This window comes from Solea senegalensis, linkage group LG18, assembly GCF_019176455.1.
Source record: "Solea senegalensis isolate Sse05_10M linkage group LG18, IFAPA_SoseM_1, whole genome shotgun sequence".
Classification (NCBI taxonomy): domain Eukaryota; kingdom Metazoa; phylum Chordata; class Actinopteri; order Pleuronectiformes; family Soleidae; genus Solea; species Solea senegalensis.
Window position 1 is genome coordinate 1,633,689 of NC_058041.1, and position 18,785 is coordinate 1,652,473.

An 18,785-nucleotide genomic window follows, 5' to 3' on the forward strand; every position below is an offset into this window, starting at 1 on the left:
ATACTCGACAGATTAATCAATTATGAAAGTAATTAGTTAGTTGGAGCACTACTTTTAAGATTTTAAATACAAGCCACCAAGCAAACCTTTTTCTGAAATCCTCTTTGCTAACTTTTACTTTCAACAATTTTGACAGAGAGACAAATATACATTTAATCTATGAATATATTTATATTAAATTAAGTTGAGTTGCTTTGGACAATAGTTTAGTCATTTTGAATGAGATTAACATTAATTTGCTGATCAAAAATCAAAGTGAGACTTAAATTTGAAACAACTGGCAAACCCCAAAAAACATTCAGACAATGGCAATAATTGTTTACAAGCCATGGATTCCAAACATTTAAGTGATTTATAAAGTATATAAATGCTATATTTGTGTCTGTTCTGACAGACGGTTCCCTCAGGGAAATTAAAATTCTTGTTCATTTACTTTTTTTGTGCATCACTTGTTCCCTTACAATACTGTGACGTCACAAGTAAAGATTTACAGCCATTCCAAATAAAGCAAAGGTTAAATGAATTAAAATAAACACAGTGACAGGTTCATGAGAGCGGAATAAAGAGGGAAAAATAAGAATTCGACAAAACCTTGCACCTCAGCTTGTAAGCCAATGTGATGTCCACACATCTTAAGTCTAAATTAAGAAAATATATATGTTCTCATAATATAGAGAAAAGAAATATCATTATTTGTGTTTGTTAGACAATCTGTATCGGGTCAACAAACAACACGCCTCTTTAGCATCAGCTAGCATACTTCGGCCACTATTTATGAATTAAAAGTAAATTTTCCTGCGTCTAAACTTGTACCCGTCACTAATTTGGGGTTCTAACAGCATTGCCCGTGTGCTCAATATGCCAAGAAAAGTCATATTTAATGTCGATTCTGCACATTAGCGACAAACACTGTAGCAGCCATGAGCTAATACGCTAGCTTCCCCAAAGAAAGAGAGCGCTCGTGCATCCCATGGCGCTAACCTGCTTTAATTAACAAAAGAACAATCTACAAATATGAAGAGCATTGTTTTAAACATAAAATATCAACCAAAACCACGCGTGGAAAACAAGACCAAGAAAAAAAACCCACACATGTTCAGCCTAAGTTTAAAAATTAAAATTCGACATGCACTTACCGAGCTGCACCGACAGGAAGCTGCCGCTCTGCATCCGCCGTCCTCGCGCTGCGAGCACCCGAAACCTGCGAGCCGACAAAGATGTGTGGTATCCCTCCGCCACGTGTTACTTAATTTTTAATTTTTAGCGCATAAGTGTCATTACAATATATCTTATTTCAGCGAATACATTCAAGGCAACGATTTCGTCGAAGTTAAGTGTCGGAAAAATATGTCAATTTAGACGCGGCGTTTATTCTAGTACCAGCGGAAGGACACATGTTGAAAAGGATTCGATTTAAGACCATCGTTTTTGATGGTCTTCTCGCACAGCAAATTTGCGGGGAACTGCGCATGTGCGTTGGCGGTAGTTCTGTAATTTAAAGGTATACTCACACAGAATTGACCCTTTATTACACACGCTTGAGAATAATGTGCTCAAATTCCACGTATAAAGTAAAACCATGTGTGAAAACTATCAAACGTTTTATGTATATAATAAATAATCATAGATTAATGATAATAATCTCTGTGTTGATCAATAATATTCCAGCTGGCAACCCAAAATACCTGATATTTATGATAAAACAAACTAAAAACTGGAGTGAGAAGACTTTTGAGAGGCCAAAAAATCAACGTATCCAACAATATGCAGTTATTTATTCATTCACTTTGTACTTTTGTTTGTACTTCATTTTTACCACAAGATGGCATCACAGTGAAGAGAACAGTGTGAGTGGAAAAACAAAACAAAAGATATGAATATATCAAGCTTTTGTGAATGACATAGAAAAACATTTACTCACAGATCCCATTGATGAAATATGGGACACGTACATTTACGTACATTTAAAAAACAAAAAAATGACTGTACATATTTTCTTCTCTGCTTTTCTTTTTTTTAGTGTCTTTGTTTTGTTTTTATCTTACCTTGTGTATTCAGTCAAAGCAGTGTTATTACAGTTAACGAGAGCTTAAAAAAACAAAACGAAATAATAGCTGAATTGTGCGTTGACAAAACGAAATAAAACTAACTGAAATTGTCGCAAAAATGTGCTTAGTTTTCATCTTTGTAAATTTATTTAACAGAAAAAAAAATTCTGCACTTCACGTGAATCACAGCTATGTTATACACTGCTGGACTAAAATAATTAAACTGTTCTCAAGGACAATGTCCACAGGAACAGAACGGTTTTGTTGTTACCATGTTACCATAAGTGACTGAGAGGAGGCGTGGTGGCCAAGTGGTAAGGCGTTGGTCTCGTAAACCAAAGAACATGGGTTCGATCCCCATCCATGCCTATAGAGGAATCATGGGTTGCCATTTTAAGCACAAGTCAAACACATGAAGAAGTTTGGTAGATAAAATGACAATTGACTTCATGTTACACATTACAAAAACATCAGTAAATAAAATGTAAATGATTTACAAATGTTACCACTTTACATAAAAGTCTGTGTCACATTGATAACAATTCTCTTACTATTATTGTTATACTTTATTGTTTATTTACAGACCAGAGTCTGTACCATGAATAAAAAATAACATGAGCGAGTTATGTGTCAAACCTATAGATACAACCAGCGTTTGCCTAAATAAATAATTGAATTAATCAATAAACATATAAATGGATTAAGTAGCTCAGTTTTTCTGTATTAAGATCGAATTAAGATACTTAAAAATAAAAAAATAAATGACCTCAGCTCTGTTTTTTTCTTCCCATTAGTGTGAAATGGGATTAGCTTGTGGAAACAGGTCGTTTCCTCTTCAGTCTGAATTCAGGTGGAAAAATAGGTAATTTCTGCCATTTCAGAGGGCTTTTATTTTGGAATAATTCATCAGAATGGCCAGATATTTTTGCAAGGATACAGGGTGAAGCGGAATTTAGTGTATGTACCTATACTGCCTAGACCCATGGTTCTCAAACTGTGGTCTATGTGCTTCCTGTGGGGGTAGTTTTAATAATTAAAACAAGTTATCTGATGTTTCAGCTTTCAGAAGTTTGAGAACCAGATTCATGAGCAGATAAATATAAATACTCAGTAGAGACTAAAAACTCGTCACAATAACACAAACTACTCTGCAGATATAAATCTTGGTGTGGATCAAAACATTTGGTTTGAATCTTACACAATTATTGTTTTAACGGCTTTGGAAAAAATGATTAAATTGTGGGTGAATGATGGTCATTATTTATCTGGATTATTTATAATCAATGAAGCCGATCTTCTGCCAACAGGCTTTGATCATAATTCACAACTCTCTCCCTTCACATCTGCTTGTGTCCAAAGTGCGGGAAACAGAAGGAGAGCGACGTCCCTTTCACTGAATGTCACATATAATGTCATCGATAATTCTCATTCTCCTGTTCTCGATAAGTTATAATGGTTTTTGCTGAAAGATGTTTGTCGGTCTGCGCCTTATTGCGCCGTCTGTCCGTCCTCGTTTCATTAGTGTTTTTATGCTGAGGACACAGAGAGAGTGAGAGAGAGAGAGAGAGAGAGAGAGTGGCTGACACAGTGGTTTCCAAAAACACTCATCCGTCCATTAGATTTGTGTTTTCATCAATGTGCTGCCGCCGATGCCCTCACGGAGAACCTCTGCGTTGTTTTCCACACTGAGAGGAGAGCACTCTCCTTGAGCCTGAGACTGAATCATCAACAATCAGACCTGAAAAATCTATTCTTGCATCCATTCACTCTTTTGTGGGTTTTTTTTTTACCTGTGTATGTGTGTATGTGCAGTCCTCTGTGAACCACACAAATCCTCCACCTCCACTGAAATGTTTAAGGATTTCATAACGGAAATAAAAATAATGTTTGATTTGGTTACTTTTATGACACAAAAATGACAATGAAAAGCTGATTCAGTGCAAGGTGGACGCAGAAAAATGTTTGTACCAGACACCACCTGAGAAGATACTGAGCTCTCGAAGTAACACCATTATCACCAGCGTTAAAATACAGTGGTGTAAACAGGCCGAGCAAAGTCAGCTGCAGACTTTTCACAGGAGGCAGATTTATTTATTCCCAATTAGATCATTTGCTCTCTCATCATCCTCCTCTTCCTCTCATCCTCACATCTTCGTTCACACACTAGTATAGTGAAGTTAGATTAGGATGGAGCGAGAGAAAGTACAAAACTAACACATCTGTACTTTACTTTGTTATTTATATTTTTAGCAACTTTTACTTTTACTCCACTATACATTTCCTCTAACGCTCTTTGTTACTCGTTACTACCAAATAAAATCAGAAGAAGAAGAGTTGGTAGTATGGTTTGTAGTCTAGATGAGCTGCTATACACTAGTTTTCACCCATTCACATATCTTTCACGCACTTCAAATATTACGTTAAATATCTTGCTCACGGAGACAGAGAAAAGAATTGAACCCACAACCTTCCAGTTGAAAGACAACTCACACTACCACCATGGCTCAAGTCCTCACTTTTTTAATACTTATACTTCTAAAACTTAAGTACATTTTATATCAGACAAGAACTTTTTGACATTTAAGTACAATGAATGTCATAGACTTTAAGACTTTTTACCTAAATAATATTATAAAACGTGACTTAAAACAGCTGTCCTGGTGGGGCATTTTTGGCACTCAAGGTGCAAAGAGTGAGTATTTTTACACTACACAAAAGCACAAAAAACAAACAAACTCATGATGATAAGTGACATCTCTAAGATTGAATTTGGTATTTTATGGGTTAAAATGTTCATTTGTTCAAAGTGAACATTTTGAAGAATGTTCTAATTAAAGTGTAATATAGATAAACAGCATGACTGACCCTCGTTGTTATAGTAATGTTTTATAAGTTTGATATTTCTATTTTTAGGAGCTGTTTTTTTCTTAATCAGTTTCAAGAGAGAGATTTAATTTGTCTTTTGTCACCTAGTAACAAGAAAATACAGTAGGTGTGGAGTCAGAGTGAAAGATTCAACGTGTGACACTAATGATCTTGCTGTCTCTATTTTTACCTCATGCCATACACTTTCCAGCACTTTTTGAAAACTTTTTCTTCTCCTCATCATAAACGTAAGTTTTATGATGATGTTTTATGGAATTTTTGGCCTTTAAAAGACACTCAGGAAATGAGGTGATGGAGGGAAGCGTGACATTCACTTAATGCCTTTGGCTTGATTTGTTTCAGTTAATTTCAGGTCATACATTAGGTGACAATTTCCTGTGAGTCCACCTATTTAACAATACAAGCAAATCTTTTAATACATTGTTTATAAGACACAGTGTATCTGTTAGCAGAGGTGAGGACATTTAACTATAGAGACATTTTTATATAATTATAACTGTGTTACCTTTTTATTCAATTATTGAACAAATTGTTTTTGTAGTTATGCACAAATACTGTAGATAACATCAACTTTGTAGCAGAAAGTTTGATTCTGCCTCACAGTTTCAATTCCATTCAACCACTCTTGGCAGAAAATAACCAGAAAAATTCAATTTCTAGAACAAAATATTATTTACAGCCCATACACATTTTGGCCAAACCATTGTTTCTGCACCAAAATGACCCATGATGGTTATATTTGACAGATTATAGCCCACTCAGTCATTGGTGATTGTTGAAAAACCTGTAAATATACAAACTGTAGATTTTCCCTTTTCCACTTTATTTTCCCCAAAAACTATTTCATGAATAATGCTGGTTCAAAGAATAAAAGCAACTCTCCTGATGGCTGACATTGTTGGCACTTAAGGTGCTAAGAGGGAGTGAAAAAAACAGTGTTGCTGCTGATGAGTGAGGCTGTGTGATCCCTCCAAAATAAATCTTTTGTGACAAATGGACATTTTTGCTTTTCTTCTTCTTCAATTTCTCATCATTTTATTATTAGTATATGTTTGTACATGGTCAAAATACTATAATGACTAAAAAATACCATTTCCACAGCCCCCACAACGTAAATAAAAGCTGTCCTGAATGGGACATTTTTGGCACTTAAGGTGCTAAGCGATAGTTCAAAAAAATCTGTGTTGTTGCTGATGAGTGAGGCTGTGTTATCCCTCCAAAATAATTCTTGTTATTATGTGACATGTGGAATTTTTTTCTTTTCATTTTTTCACTATTGTATTATTAGTAGTTGTGTGTATGTGGCCAAAATACCATAAAAAATATAATTTCCACAGACAAAAATGTGACATACAACCCCCATAACGTAAATAAAAGCTGTTCTGATGGGACATTTTTGGCACTTAAGGCGCTGAGAGGAAGTATTTGACAGACTTTGTGCAAACGGCAGCAGTTTTGATGAGTGTTTTGAACTGAACTGCATGTTACTGCGCGGTTTTCTGAATAATTGGACTCCATGCATGTACAGAGCACAGTGGTGTCTCTTCCAGTCTGCGCCACATGTGTTACTGACCTTTCCCATGCTGGCAGGCTGCTGTTGCTAATTGTGCCACCGCCACATCCTGTTACCTCACATACACTTGCAGTTAAACTGATTTGTCATGTTTTTGCCCTTCAATGTCCTTTATTTCTTTTTTTATAATGTATTATTATTCTAGTGTAGTTAGAATAATCATGTGTGGGCAGAGCTGTTTGTCTCTCCACTAGATATAATCAGCAAATTATGTTCCGGATTTATACATTTTTGAATCAGTAGATATAGAAGAATATAAATCTAACTTGGTTCACTTTCATTGTGTTTAAGTCTGTTGAAAAGTTTGAATGGCCTTGGTCCTCAGGAGGCACTGTGCTTCAAAAAGAGTGGCTTCAAGTGGCAATTGTTGAGTTTCATTCTGTGGAAAGAAAAGTATTTATCTTTTTCCTTTCCTTCAATTCACTCCACACAATCACTTCAAATATATTACAAATGTCACAACCTTCAGAAACAACCCTGCATTTGTCCCTGGTCTGTAAATGTGTTGTATTTCAATATTGTATGTCTATATTCTATCTTTTATATCCCTTAATTATTTTCATAAAAGCCCTTTTGTTGATGACAAATCATCTGATATAATCATTATACTGTTGTGTATGTACATAAACTGTAACTATCCATTTTAAATGAACTGCAAAAGCATGAATAGGATATACACTTTTGTTGCCACTTTATTAGGTACACCTGTTTGAGTGCTTTTTAACCGAAATATCTAATCAGCCAATCACACAACTTGAGCTGCTGAGGTTAAAACTGAGTGTCAGCATGTGATTTAAGTGACTTTATATGTGGTTATCAACTGGGATTTCACATAACATGGTCTACAAAAGAGGAAAATATCCAGTGATAATCAGTTCTGTGTTGATGCCAAAGGTCAGAGGAGAACCTTGACAGCAACAGAAGAGCTGCTTTATGAGATGTCATGTGTGCATAATAAAGTGGCCGGCGAGTGTATATACTATATATCTCTGTAAAATCTACAGCGGCTGAAGTGAGCGATAAATTAACCAGTGAAGCGAAACAGAACAAGGGAATAATCAGGAGAGAAAGTGACATGAAATAACACTGAGACAATTAACAGCACACAGTCAATGTTACTTCATTAACTCTCCAAATAAATGAGTAAACAAGTGTTGGCCCTGTGTGACCAGTGACGTCAGCCTACTACAACCAATCAGGGAGCTCGCACGGACACGTTTTTGTTTTTTTTTTGGTAATCCTCTTTCTTTGCTGTCTGATCTGCAGCAGCAGCAGCAGCAGGTCTGTGCGCGCTGCCTGTGCCGGGAATAGTCCTTTAACCAGGGCTTAAAGTCACAGACTTGTCCTTTATTGGATTTTCTGCTCAGAATTGTCTTGGTTTTTTTGCCTCTCACACATGACACGACCTCACGGACATTTTTACACGTGATAATTTGGGTTTTTAATGATATATATTATAATTTGGCCTCACTTTTACGCACCAAACAAACTGGATTTAGCTGGAGATCTTTGGGACAGTTGTTTTTTTGGACTGAAACGTGGTCAGTATGTTCTCACTCCTGCTCGGACTGGTGTGTTATGGTGCGCTGGGCTCTGGTCAACCTGCGAGCGGCCAGACGGACGATGGCAAGCGCTACATTTGCCGCGCGGTGCCGCTCAGTGGAGACGCCAGTTGTCCCGTCACCTTGTTACCGGAGCTGAGCGCCGGGGGCCAAGAAGAGGAGCTGAGGAACACCGTCATGCAGCTGCGGGAGACCATTCTACAGCAGAAGGAGACCATTTCCAAACAGGTCGGCACCATCAATGAGCTGACCACCAAGCTGTCCCTGTGCGCCGCAGCCACCGACGGCAGGAGGTACGACAAGGGGGGGACCTGGCTGGGGAAGGAGAAGCAGAACACGATGGGTGATGTTCCCAGAGACCCCAACGACACCGTGGAGAGTCTGGGGAAAACCATGCAGGGGCTCAAAGACCGGCTGGAGAACCTGGAGGTAAGAGACCTCACAGACGCCGTGTCCACTACTGTGCCAAATGCGTAAAAGCACGAGTTTGATACAGTCGGCGTGGATTATGATAGGATTAGGACACATTCACAGGCTCAGCTGTTGCTCTTCTGAGAAATCAGCTTCATAATATGGTGATTAAACACTGATGGAAAGTGATTAACACCATTAACCACCTGGAACGTCCTATTACGCAGGACCATATTTAATATACTGCTTCACAATTAGACTAGACATTTTCATATTCAGTTGTATTGTTTACACATGCAGCTTTACATAAATGTTTGTCGGAATGCTTCAAAGTTGAAGTTTAAAGTGTATTTTTGAATCCAAACATTGATGTTTAATTAGCTATTTCCATGTATAACATTTTATTTGTACATTTTAAAACAAATTGCTAAAAATTAAGCAATTATGTGCCATTATTCAATAGTTATATTTGTTATTATTATTATAATAATTGTCACAAAAACATGAGTTGCTGTGATTTCTAAGAAATCATCACTGGCCAAAGAAAAAAACCCATATTGGTGGACCTCTACTAAAAAAATATTCAAATTATTGCTCAGTAATACTTAAATACTTTATCCTGTCTCACCTATTTGATGTGACAAAAGACGAGCACATTTGACTGCTTCATTTCCCACAAGACTTCACTTGATTTTACCACAAATATTCGGGATTAGAAATCTTTAAAACCTCCCCTTAATTTGCATAATTTGACCAGTGTGGTCTCCTGCTGCTGGAGCTCAGACGTGGTTTGCTCCATACCTTGGTTGCTGTTTTCCTTTATTCTCCTCTGACCTCTGACCCCTGTCTGAGGTCAGAGGTACTGCATGTCTAACCTGCATCTGTATTCTGTTTTCTTTTGTAATGTGTATGTTTGTAACCTGAATTGTACACACTGTATCTTTTAAATCACCTTGAGTCTGAGGCTCAGTGTGAGCTTCAGCAGCTCATCTTGACATGTCTGCTGTCTGCATGCTGTGATTGGCTGATCACACTCTGCACAAACAGGTGAAAAGCAGTATTGATCCGCCAGCGTCTCACACACAGAAGAATCACAGCTGGACGCGAGGCCTCACACGCGTCTCATCACCATCACTTCATTGTCTGTGGTGTCCTCTCATCATGTCCCCCTCTCTCTCTATAGCAACAGCAGATGCGCGCCAACGTCTCCGGCGCCTCGTTCCCCAGCGAGCTGCGGGACCTGCTGCAGCGTCGCCTCGGGGAGCTGGAGAAGCAGCTCCTGAAGAAAGTCAGCAGCCTGGAGGAGGAGAAGAGCATGCTGACCAACGCCACGGCCGCCTACAGGCTGAAGACGGAGAGCGCGCTCAACGCGCTGGTGGAGAGGATCAGTGAACTGGAGAAAGGTATGAAAAACAACCCGTGGAAACAAAGCAGACACACACACACACACACACACACACAGTGTCCCACGCAGAGAGACACTGTGTTTTTGTCTTTGGGCAAAGATCGAAACAACAATGACTTTCAACACATGTATGACGTTATTACAGCTGGGCCCCATGTCATAGTATATATATCTACATATGTATATTATATTATACATTTATATATATACACATATATATATATATATACATATATATATATATATATATATATATATATATATATATATATGTATATATACATATATATACATACATATATCTGAAAGGTTTTACTTTACAAAACAAAGTGTGGAATCAACATAAATGAGAATAAGATAAAGATAAGATTAGATAAAATTAAGAAATTAACATAAAGTAAAAATCTCAGCATATATACATACGTACTGTATATACATATATATACTTACACATAAAATGTATGCTATATATACACACGTATATGTGCTATATATATATACATAGCAATATTGGGACTTTTTTGTGTAAGGAAATATATATACAGTATATAAATGTATATATGTATATATAAATAAATACTTATGTATATTTATAGACCTGCTATACTAGGTCAAATTACACATAATTAAAACACTTATTTGACAGCAATATAAAACTTTATGTGCATATATATATATATACATATATATACATATATACCTGCTGTAAGTCTGATTAAAGGAAATGTAATACATAATTAAAACACTTATTTGACGGCAATTTAAAAGTTAATTGCAAAACTGAAAATGAAAAACAGATTTCTTTATATTTAATGACCTTTCACGCTCCCACCTGCAGTACCGTCCTGACCCACTAGGGTAATCACGGTTAATACCATAGAGTAGAAGACTATAAAAAAAGTACATTGTCTTCTGACTCTCAGGGTGAGTCAAATAAAGCAAATAACAATTCTCTAAATAGCTGCCAGGGGGCGATACAGCTGATTGTGAAGATTACTCACTTTGAATGGAAGTCAATGGGGAAATAAGTCGTCAACGCACTTCATTTATATAACACCAGTAAACATTTTCCTGAGGAGTTAATGGACTCCATCACTAGTTCCAGGTCTTTGTCAATAGATGTTGTAAATGATGTTGTCATTTAGAGGAGAATAGACGGTAACGTACAGCACGTATGAGTGAACCTGCCATTTCAGGAGGAGGAGACTTTAAATCCCCGGAGCAGTTCAAGCTCTCGCTCCCCCAGCGGACCAACTACCTGTACGGCCGCATCACCAAGACTCTGCCCGAGATGTACGCGTTCACACTCTGCATGTGGATCAAGTCCAGTGCCAGTCCCGGGATAGGGACGCCCTTCTCATACGGGGTGCCGGGCCAAGCCAATGAAATCGTGCTCATCGAATGGGGCAACAACCCGATAGAGCTTCTCATTAACGACAAAGTAAGTAAACAACAACCGGTCCAGTCCAATCCGGTCCGTCACAAACTAAGCACCGTGTTTTCTTGACCACAGGTCGCCCAACTGCCCTTAGAGGTGCGCGACGGGAGGTGGCACCACATCTGCGTCTCCTGGACGACACGAGACGGCCAGTGGGAGGCTTATCAAAACGGGGGGAAGTTGGGGAGTGGGGACAACCTGGCGGCCTGGCACCCCATCAAATCTGGAGGGGTCATCATCCTGGGGCAGGAGCAGGTAAGGAAGTGGAGCGGGAACCCCGCCAAAATAAAAATGTGTCTTCTATGTAGCTTTTGCTCTCGCCGACGCCATCGTGTTGTTTGTTGATTTACTGTCACAGAACAACAGTTTATATTTCTGTGTCAAATTTAGAACGCCAAGTGTTTACACGCAGGAGTAGTCAGACTATGAATCTCATTATCCAGGTATGTTAGTCCGACTAAGACAGCTCGATTTTAGTTGGACTAACATGTTTATTGTTATATTCAAAATAATTTTTTTATAAAATTGTCCTCATATGACTTTTTTAAATTCTTTTTAAGAATTTTATTATTTTTTCTCCCTAAAAAGAGGATTTAAAAAAAAGTATTGACTACACTGAAAAAAGTACATTTAGCAAGATATACGACGAGAGATGTTGTTTTTGTGGCCATGGTGTTTTGTTGTGTTTGTGTTTTTTTATCAAAAAATGTAATACAAAATAATTAGATGTCACCAGATAACGTCATTTTTGTTTTTTCCTCACTTTTGATTTGAAAAAAAATGATGTAGAATTCCGATAAAAGAAAAATATTTAACAAACAAACAAATGAATTGCTAACACATACATCAATTGTGAAACCTTTGTGTACTTTGTTGCATCCATTTTTCTTTTTACAGTGTACTAAACGTTTTGTGAAAAAAATCAAGTGCGAAAAAAATTTATTTAAAAACCTAGAAAAATGAATTTGCCTCTTTACAACTAAATAAATTAAGTTAATCTGAAACAAAGTTAGCAAGTTTGAAATAAGGTGTTTGAAGTTTGTAGCCCTGTTCTGATTATTTTATGAGTAGAAATACGTCATACAGTCATGAAGAGTCTAAGAAAGAAGCTACTTTCCCTTATATACGGCCACATCATTTCTTTTCTTTTCTTCTCCGACAAGAACACAGAGTGAAGCACACGAGCAGCGCACCGTCGTGTACCGAGTGCAGCCGGTTCATATTATCACAAGTTAAATACTCCAGAACACTGATGTCAAGTTGTTCTGCGAGTGAACGGAGCTATTTATGACAACACTGATGTAAGCAGCAGATGGAAAACAAGGAAACCGAGCAGATCTTAAAGCAGCAGTAATCAGGTGGCGGCAAGTTATTATGACAAAGCAATTTGCTCGACAAGAGTGAACCTGTCTCTGCAAACACATTTTCAATCAGTGCGTTATTTAAACGCAATACAGGGAATGAGATGCACTGGCCTGTAGTGTTTTTAATGTGTTTGTTATCAGGAGACGTTTTCTACCTCCAAACCTGACACCGTGTGAAGCCTGTGTCTTTTTATTCTGTTTCAGTCAGATAAGTTGAATTTACAGTTTGTTTTCCTTTCACTTTGATTTACGACCAAATATCTGCAAAAGTAATCACAGTCCCGTGGGCCTCAGCGGCTCAACGTGGCCACGATAACCATCGCTGCACTCGCTTTGAAGGACAAACACGGAGAACCAGACTATTCCAGGTCTATTGTCTGATAATAGCCACTTCATGTGTTGTGTCGGCATCACAATCGCCTCAATCGGATGGTTTTTGTGTTTTTACGATTTTGACTGAAAGACGTAAAACAGAGTAAACATGCGGAGGAGTAAATGGATTTATTGGCCACGTACGTCTGACTCCGCCTCCGTGGGTGGCACTGTATGTTTCTATATAAGCTAGTGCGTATTGTATCAGTTTCCTGTTGACCTTTACGTCTCCTTCTACTTCTATGTTTAGCCATATTTAGTCCGACATGCAGGAGTAATCAGAATGAACACATGATTATTGTCTTATTTTAGCATTATTTATTCATTTTTTTACTTTTTTATTTAAATCCAGTCCAAGTATTATGTACAAAACTCACATGTCTGTACTTTACTTTGTTATTTATATTTTATTTTAACGCCACTACGTTTCCTCAAACTGTCTTCGTTATTCATTACTACCAAAAAAAATCAGAAGAAGAAGAAGATGTTGTTAAATGGTCTGTAATTATATAGCACTATTCCAGTCTTGATGCACAGTTTTGCCATTCACCCATTCATTCACTCACACGTTCATACCTTTCATACTCATAGAAAAAGTCAGAAACCTCACAAACATAATTACCTCTGATAACGTTGTCGGTGAGGACGGCGCTTTCAACGTTCGCCCGTGTTTGTTTTATGGCCCTTACAGGACGTGGTGGGCGGGCGCTTCGACGCCGGACAGGCCTTCGTGGGCGAGCTGAGTCAGGTGAACATATGGGACCGCGTTCTGAAGCCGGTCGAGATCCAGTCAATGGCCAACTGCAGCTCGTACCTGCCTGGAAACGTGGTCTCCTGGCTGGCGAGCAATGTGGAAGTATTTGGGAGGGGAGCGTTCAAGCGGCCTCTGGAGGTGTGTCAGGAGCGGCTGCCCAACGCTTAAAAACTGCCCGTCTGCCGTTTGCGCTCATTTCCATCCACTCAGCATTTTTCTCACTGTGAGGATGTGTGTGTGTGTGTGTGTGTGTGTAACTGTGTCGTGTTTTCCGCTTTGCACGTTGTGTATATTTGGGAGAAACGAGCCTGATGGGATTTCTTAAAGGGCCAGTGAGTAAGACTTGGCGAGAATTAGTGACTCCCTTTCGTAACCACGTCAGGGAACTACGGTGGCCTTCACGTACTTAACTCACAAGTCCATTCAAGTCTTGAGCAGACATCTTGAGTCTCAAAATGAGTCTCACCTTCAGTACTCATTGTGACAGTGGATTCACATGTTTGTGTACAGGTGTGGCACTTGGTGCTAGACGTGGCTATCAAAGGTTAGCAGAACAGTGTCTGTCAACTGTTTAGCAAGAGTTGCTAACGTTGCTAAAGTCCCAGTGATCTGAATCTGTATGCCACTCCCCTCTTTTTCAGTCTTTGTCGATTCATACATTTGGTTTATTTGGGCGATTGTGTACGTAGTGTAGTTAGCTCACACTCAGGCTAAGTGAATCTCTCTCTCGGCCGCGCTAACACCAGCTGCTAACCTTGACAGTGGCTTTGCCTGATGCTTAGTGAACTAGTGAAGGTTATCACGGTTCACTGGGTAGCAAGAGTTGCTAATGTCGCTAAAGTCATGGTGATATGACGTCCTCCATGTCCGCCACTCTCAGGCGCACTTTGACGTAGAAGAAAACAAACCTACAGTGGGGAGATGTATTAAATGCATGAGCGCACATTTCATTTGCTAGCACCTGTTGCTATATTTGCAAACTGAACATATTAAACATTTTAAAACTGAACATTTCTCAATTTAAAGTGCACGAGAAGCATTTCAGTTGAGTAAGATGTGAGTCAGCTGTTAAGGCTACAAAAGCTACTTTCGACCATTTGTACCCACGGTTCTCAAACTGTGGTAATTGGATGAAAATCAGAACTACTTTATTTACTGTGTAAATAGGCCTTTGCTTGGACTGCTTACACCACTTTTAACTTTGGTGATAATAGTGTTACTTCAAGAGCTTAGTGGTACTTGGTATGAAAAGATTGAGAAGCACCGATTTAAATCCTAAATGCACCGTAGTGCTTTGTTGTTACGCGGAGGCTGAGCAATAAGAGAGTTACATGCCGTTCTTTTTCTTTCGCCCGCATTGATTAAGCTAATTAAAAACCTTCAGTGACTTTCGTTCACCTTCACCAAAGTGAGAAGGTACGCAGGTACCGCACGCAGGTACTGCAGCTCTACGGCACCAGAGACGCAGACGAGTGTGGATCAGTCCTGCGTGGGCATGTGAGCCAGCCGGTGCGTGCTGTGTGGGAGGAAAAGATTAAAGCTCTTGCCAATGTTATTCCTTAACCAGGACAATGGGCTGAGAGCCAAAATGAATGAAGCCTTTCATCCTGACAGGTTTTTATTTTCTTGAGAAAATACACTCTTTATCTGCCGTGTGGTTCCTGGACTGGTTCTGGTTCTGGTTCTGGTTCTGGAGCATGTGTTTGCACACAGCTGAAGAGTGGGCAAACTTCCATCTGCATGTTTCACAGTGATACTCGTGAGTCTGCCTTTTGTGTTTCCTCAGCATGTGTTAAAAAAGGAAAATATCCTGTTACAAAGTTATTTACAGTGTTACAATTGTGGTGTGATGTGTCGAGCTGTCTAACTGACTAGCTGTCTAACTGACTAGATCAAACATTACAGAACAGTATCAACATGTTCATATAGTGTCTATAAAATCACTATACACTTCTCTCCTGTAGATTATACTACAACATCTATTTGAGGGAAAATAGAGAGTTTATATTTAGAACATCATTTAACAGTGGAGTTTCTATAAAATCGACTTCACTTCATCTCCTGTAGATTACATTATAACAAGTATTTGGAGAAAAAAACATACATTTTTATTTAGAATATTAGTTAATATTGTCTCCATAATTCAGTGTAGTGCCTATAAAATCACATTAGACTTAATGTATCTCCTGTAGATTATGCTACAACATGTATTTAAGGGAAAAAAGGAGATAAGGAATTAGCATTTCATTAAAACCATTAATAACTTGTTATTTCCACGTCCTCCTTCATGCTATTAATAAGCTATTACATGATTGATACAGAAATAAGATGGTATTACTCTCCTACAATATCATGGCGATGTTGTTACTGCTCTGTAATGTAAAGTGCTTCATTCATGTGAAGTGAGATGTGTGTGCCGTGTAATTATTCTGTCCAGACAGATTTTTACTTTCATGACGTCGTCCACTTTGTTTCGTGGCCTTTGAATAAAAAACTCAAGTGCCACTGAATGTTTCTCAATGTTGCAAATGTCCTTTGATGAGGACAATGATGAGGAAAATAAAATAAAATAAAAACACTGCTGCACAAGTGATCTGTCTGACCTTCCTTTAATCTGCAGTAAGAGTGAAAAGATCGTGGTTAATCTGAGCTCGTTCTGTGGCAGACTTTGTTTAAGCGTGTGGAAGATCAGGATCTGTCAGTGTCTGTGTGAGTGTCAGTGCGGTGACTGACAGCCACACAACAAGCAGCAGCAGGTGTCCTGGGTGGCATTAGCGACGCTTAGCTGCCGAGAGGCCAAAAGGTCACAGGTGACGTCACTGACGCGGCGTCTTACAGCCTCACAGGTGCTCATGAAATCATCTCAAGTCACTTTACACCGATTATTAGAGATACACTACGGCATAAATAACATAAGTTATGTTTGTTTTACAGTCTGTTATTGTCATCATGTGATAATTATCCACTTTGTTCAGTCTCCACCTTATAGAGGTAGAACATTATTTTTAATCCCAAATAGATGTTGTAATATAATCTACAGGCGACCAGTGGAGTCTATAGTGATTTTATAGGCACTGTACTGTATTATGGAGATTATATTAATTAATATTCTAATATGATATGTAAAATGCCCAAATAATTATGAAAAAGAATGATTTTCCCCAAATACATATTATCATGTAATCTACAGGTGATCTGGGAAGATATTTACTCATATTCTGAAAATATGATTTTTTTCCCATATAGATGTTTGAGTATAATTTAGAGGAGACTAATAAAGTGTCCAGTCATTTTGGAATTTGCAATTAAATAAAACTTCATTTTATAAAATAGGTTTTGGGGACCCCAAAACAATCTGCCGTGACCCATCTGTGGGCCCCGACCCAGTCTTTGGGACCCTCTGTAATAGTTGATATTTTGAGCATCAGTGAAAGAAAAAAAGGCTGAAGAGATAAAGGCCTCACGTCTTTTAAAACCAGATATTAATATCTGAACACTCAACAAAATGAAGAGTATGAATGAGTTTGTAAGGAGCGTGACTCTCTCTGAGGGTTTTGTTGTTCACGGTGTTCGTGGGTGAAATGTGTGTAATTCACTCACTCACTCACTCACTCGCAGCCTTGTCTGAGGACACTTTCACTGTCAGTGTCACAGTAGAAGACATAAAAAAACAGGACGTTTCCCAATGACGCAGGACGCTCTGCTCTGCGCGGTTTGAAACCCTTTTTGTCTGGGACTGAAGGACGTGAACATTTCCATCTCAATTTCCATTACAGCTAAATGTGATCAACAATGAGGATGATGGAAGAGGAATAGAGAAAGTGCAAGGTTGCTCTGTTTCTGCGGGAAAAAAAGAAGCAAACATTTATCAAACTAATCTTCTTATAAACGCAGACGTTGCTTCAACTCTGAAAATAAACAGTTTTCAAACATTTTCAACACAACAATGGGAACTTTTTACGGCATTCAAATTTTACCAATAAATCCTCCTAAATATTCACACTGGACCTTTAATTACTAAATTCAATTTTAAAATATGTAATTAATAATAATAATAATATAATAATGAATTACTATTATAATTAATTAAATATTGTTAATGCATTAATTAATTAAATAGTCGTTATACACTTATGTTGTATTTAGGGGCTGACTGCTATATTGTTATTTATGTTATATTGTGTGAGCAGCATAATTCAAAAAGTAAACGACTGATTTTCTGGAAAAATATGTTTTTTTTGAAAATACATGGTACAATGCAATCTACAGGAGTCTACAGTTATTTTATGGTCACTACACTGACTTATGATGATGATATTAACTATAATAGTAAATGATGATAGTAAATTTGAGTAGATTTTCTAGGAATTGATATTTTTTTAAACAAATGTTTACAGGGCAAGTTTGTGCTCTCTGCGTACTTTGTCTATTTTAAAGTTGTTCTTTGCTTCAAATGTCGTCTCTAAACGTCCAGTAAGCGTCTAAAAAGTAACATTTCTGAAAATCCTCATATGAGTGATGTTTTAGAACAGAAACTAGAACCCAAATGCAGATCGTAAACAGTGTGAAACACAAAAAAGGTGGAAACAAAACAACCCACATGAGGACGAGCAGTGACACAGAGACTAAATACTCTGAGGATAATGAAACACAGGTGAAACCAATCACACTCAGGTGAATCACGTTAAGGTGGGAGAGACAGGACAGGAAGTAAAACTTAGTAAGCGACACACGAGGACTTCTCTACAAAATAAGACAGAAAACCAGAAAGAAGTAAAAACCCATGAAAGCAAAAGCAAAACAAAGGCAATTCTCCACATTTGTTTTAGCTCAGGGTCGACACTGTCACTGTAGCTCCATGTAACCGTAACTGCATTCATCCACACACTCACTAACTCACAGTGAATGAATACATGAATGAATGTATGTGGAGGACGAGCTGTGGAACAAAGTCAAGGATTTTGTTTTGTGT

General features: G+C 38.1%; 2 protein-coding genes and 1 non-coding gene across 4 annotated transcripts in view; 2 read left to right on the forward strand and 1 right to left on the reverse strand.

Moving 5' to 3' along the window:
• Positions 1–1,178, reverse strand: part of LOC122759042 (transformation/transcription domain-associated protein) — a 101,815-nt gene extending 100,637 nt beyond the window's left edge. For both annotated transcript variants that reach the window (XM_044013518.1, XM_044013517.1), the window contains exon 1: positions 1,137–1,178. The gene's annotated coding sequence lies outside the window, so the exon portion shown is untranslated. The remainder of the gene's footprint in view (positions 1–1,136) is intronic.
• A 1,167-nt stretch (positions 1,179–2,345) lies between these two features.
• Positions 2,346–2,417, forward strand: trnat-cgu. The gene has a single exon. It is a non-coding gene; the product is annotated as a tRNA-Thr (tRNA).
• A 5,354-nt stretch (positions 2,418–7,771) lies between these two features.
• Positions 7,772–16,402, forward strand: nptx2b (neuronal pentraxin IIb). The gene is made up of 5 exons (XM_044013141.1): positions 7,772–8,498; positions 9,664–9,883; positions 11,082–11,326; positions 11,399–11,578; positions 13,751–16,402. The coding sequence occupies exons 1-5, from the start codon at positions 8,055–8,057 to the stop codon at positions 13,979–13,981; spliced, it is 1,320 nt and encodes a 439-aa protein (XP_043869076.1). The 5' UTR covers positions 7,772–8,054; the 3' UTR covers positions 13,982–16,402.
• Positions 16,403–18,785: the final 2,383 nt, after the last annotated feature.

Excerpts from the sequence above, each read along its gene's own strand:
- nptx2b (XM_044013141.1), top strand. The coding sequence starts at position 8,055 with ATGTTCTCACTCCTGCTCGGACTGGTGTGTTATGGTGCGCTGGGCTCT. Across the intron at positions 9,884-11,081 it reads GATCAGTGAACTGGAGAAAG|GAGGAGGAGACTTTAAATCC; the intron begins GTATGAAAAACA and ends CTGCCATTTCAG. Across the intron at positions 11,579-13,750 it reads TCATCCTGGGGCAGGAGCAG|GACGTGGTGGGCGGGCGCTT; the intron begins GTAAGGAAGTGG and ends TGGCCCTTACAG.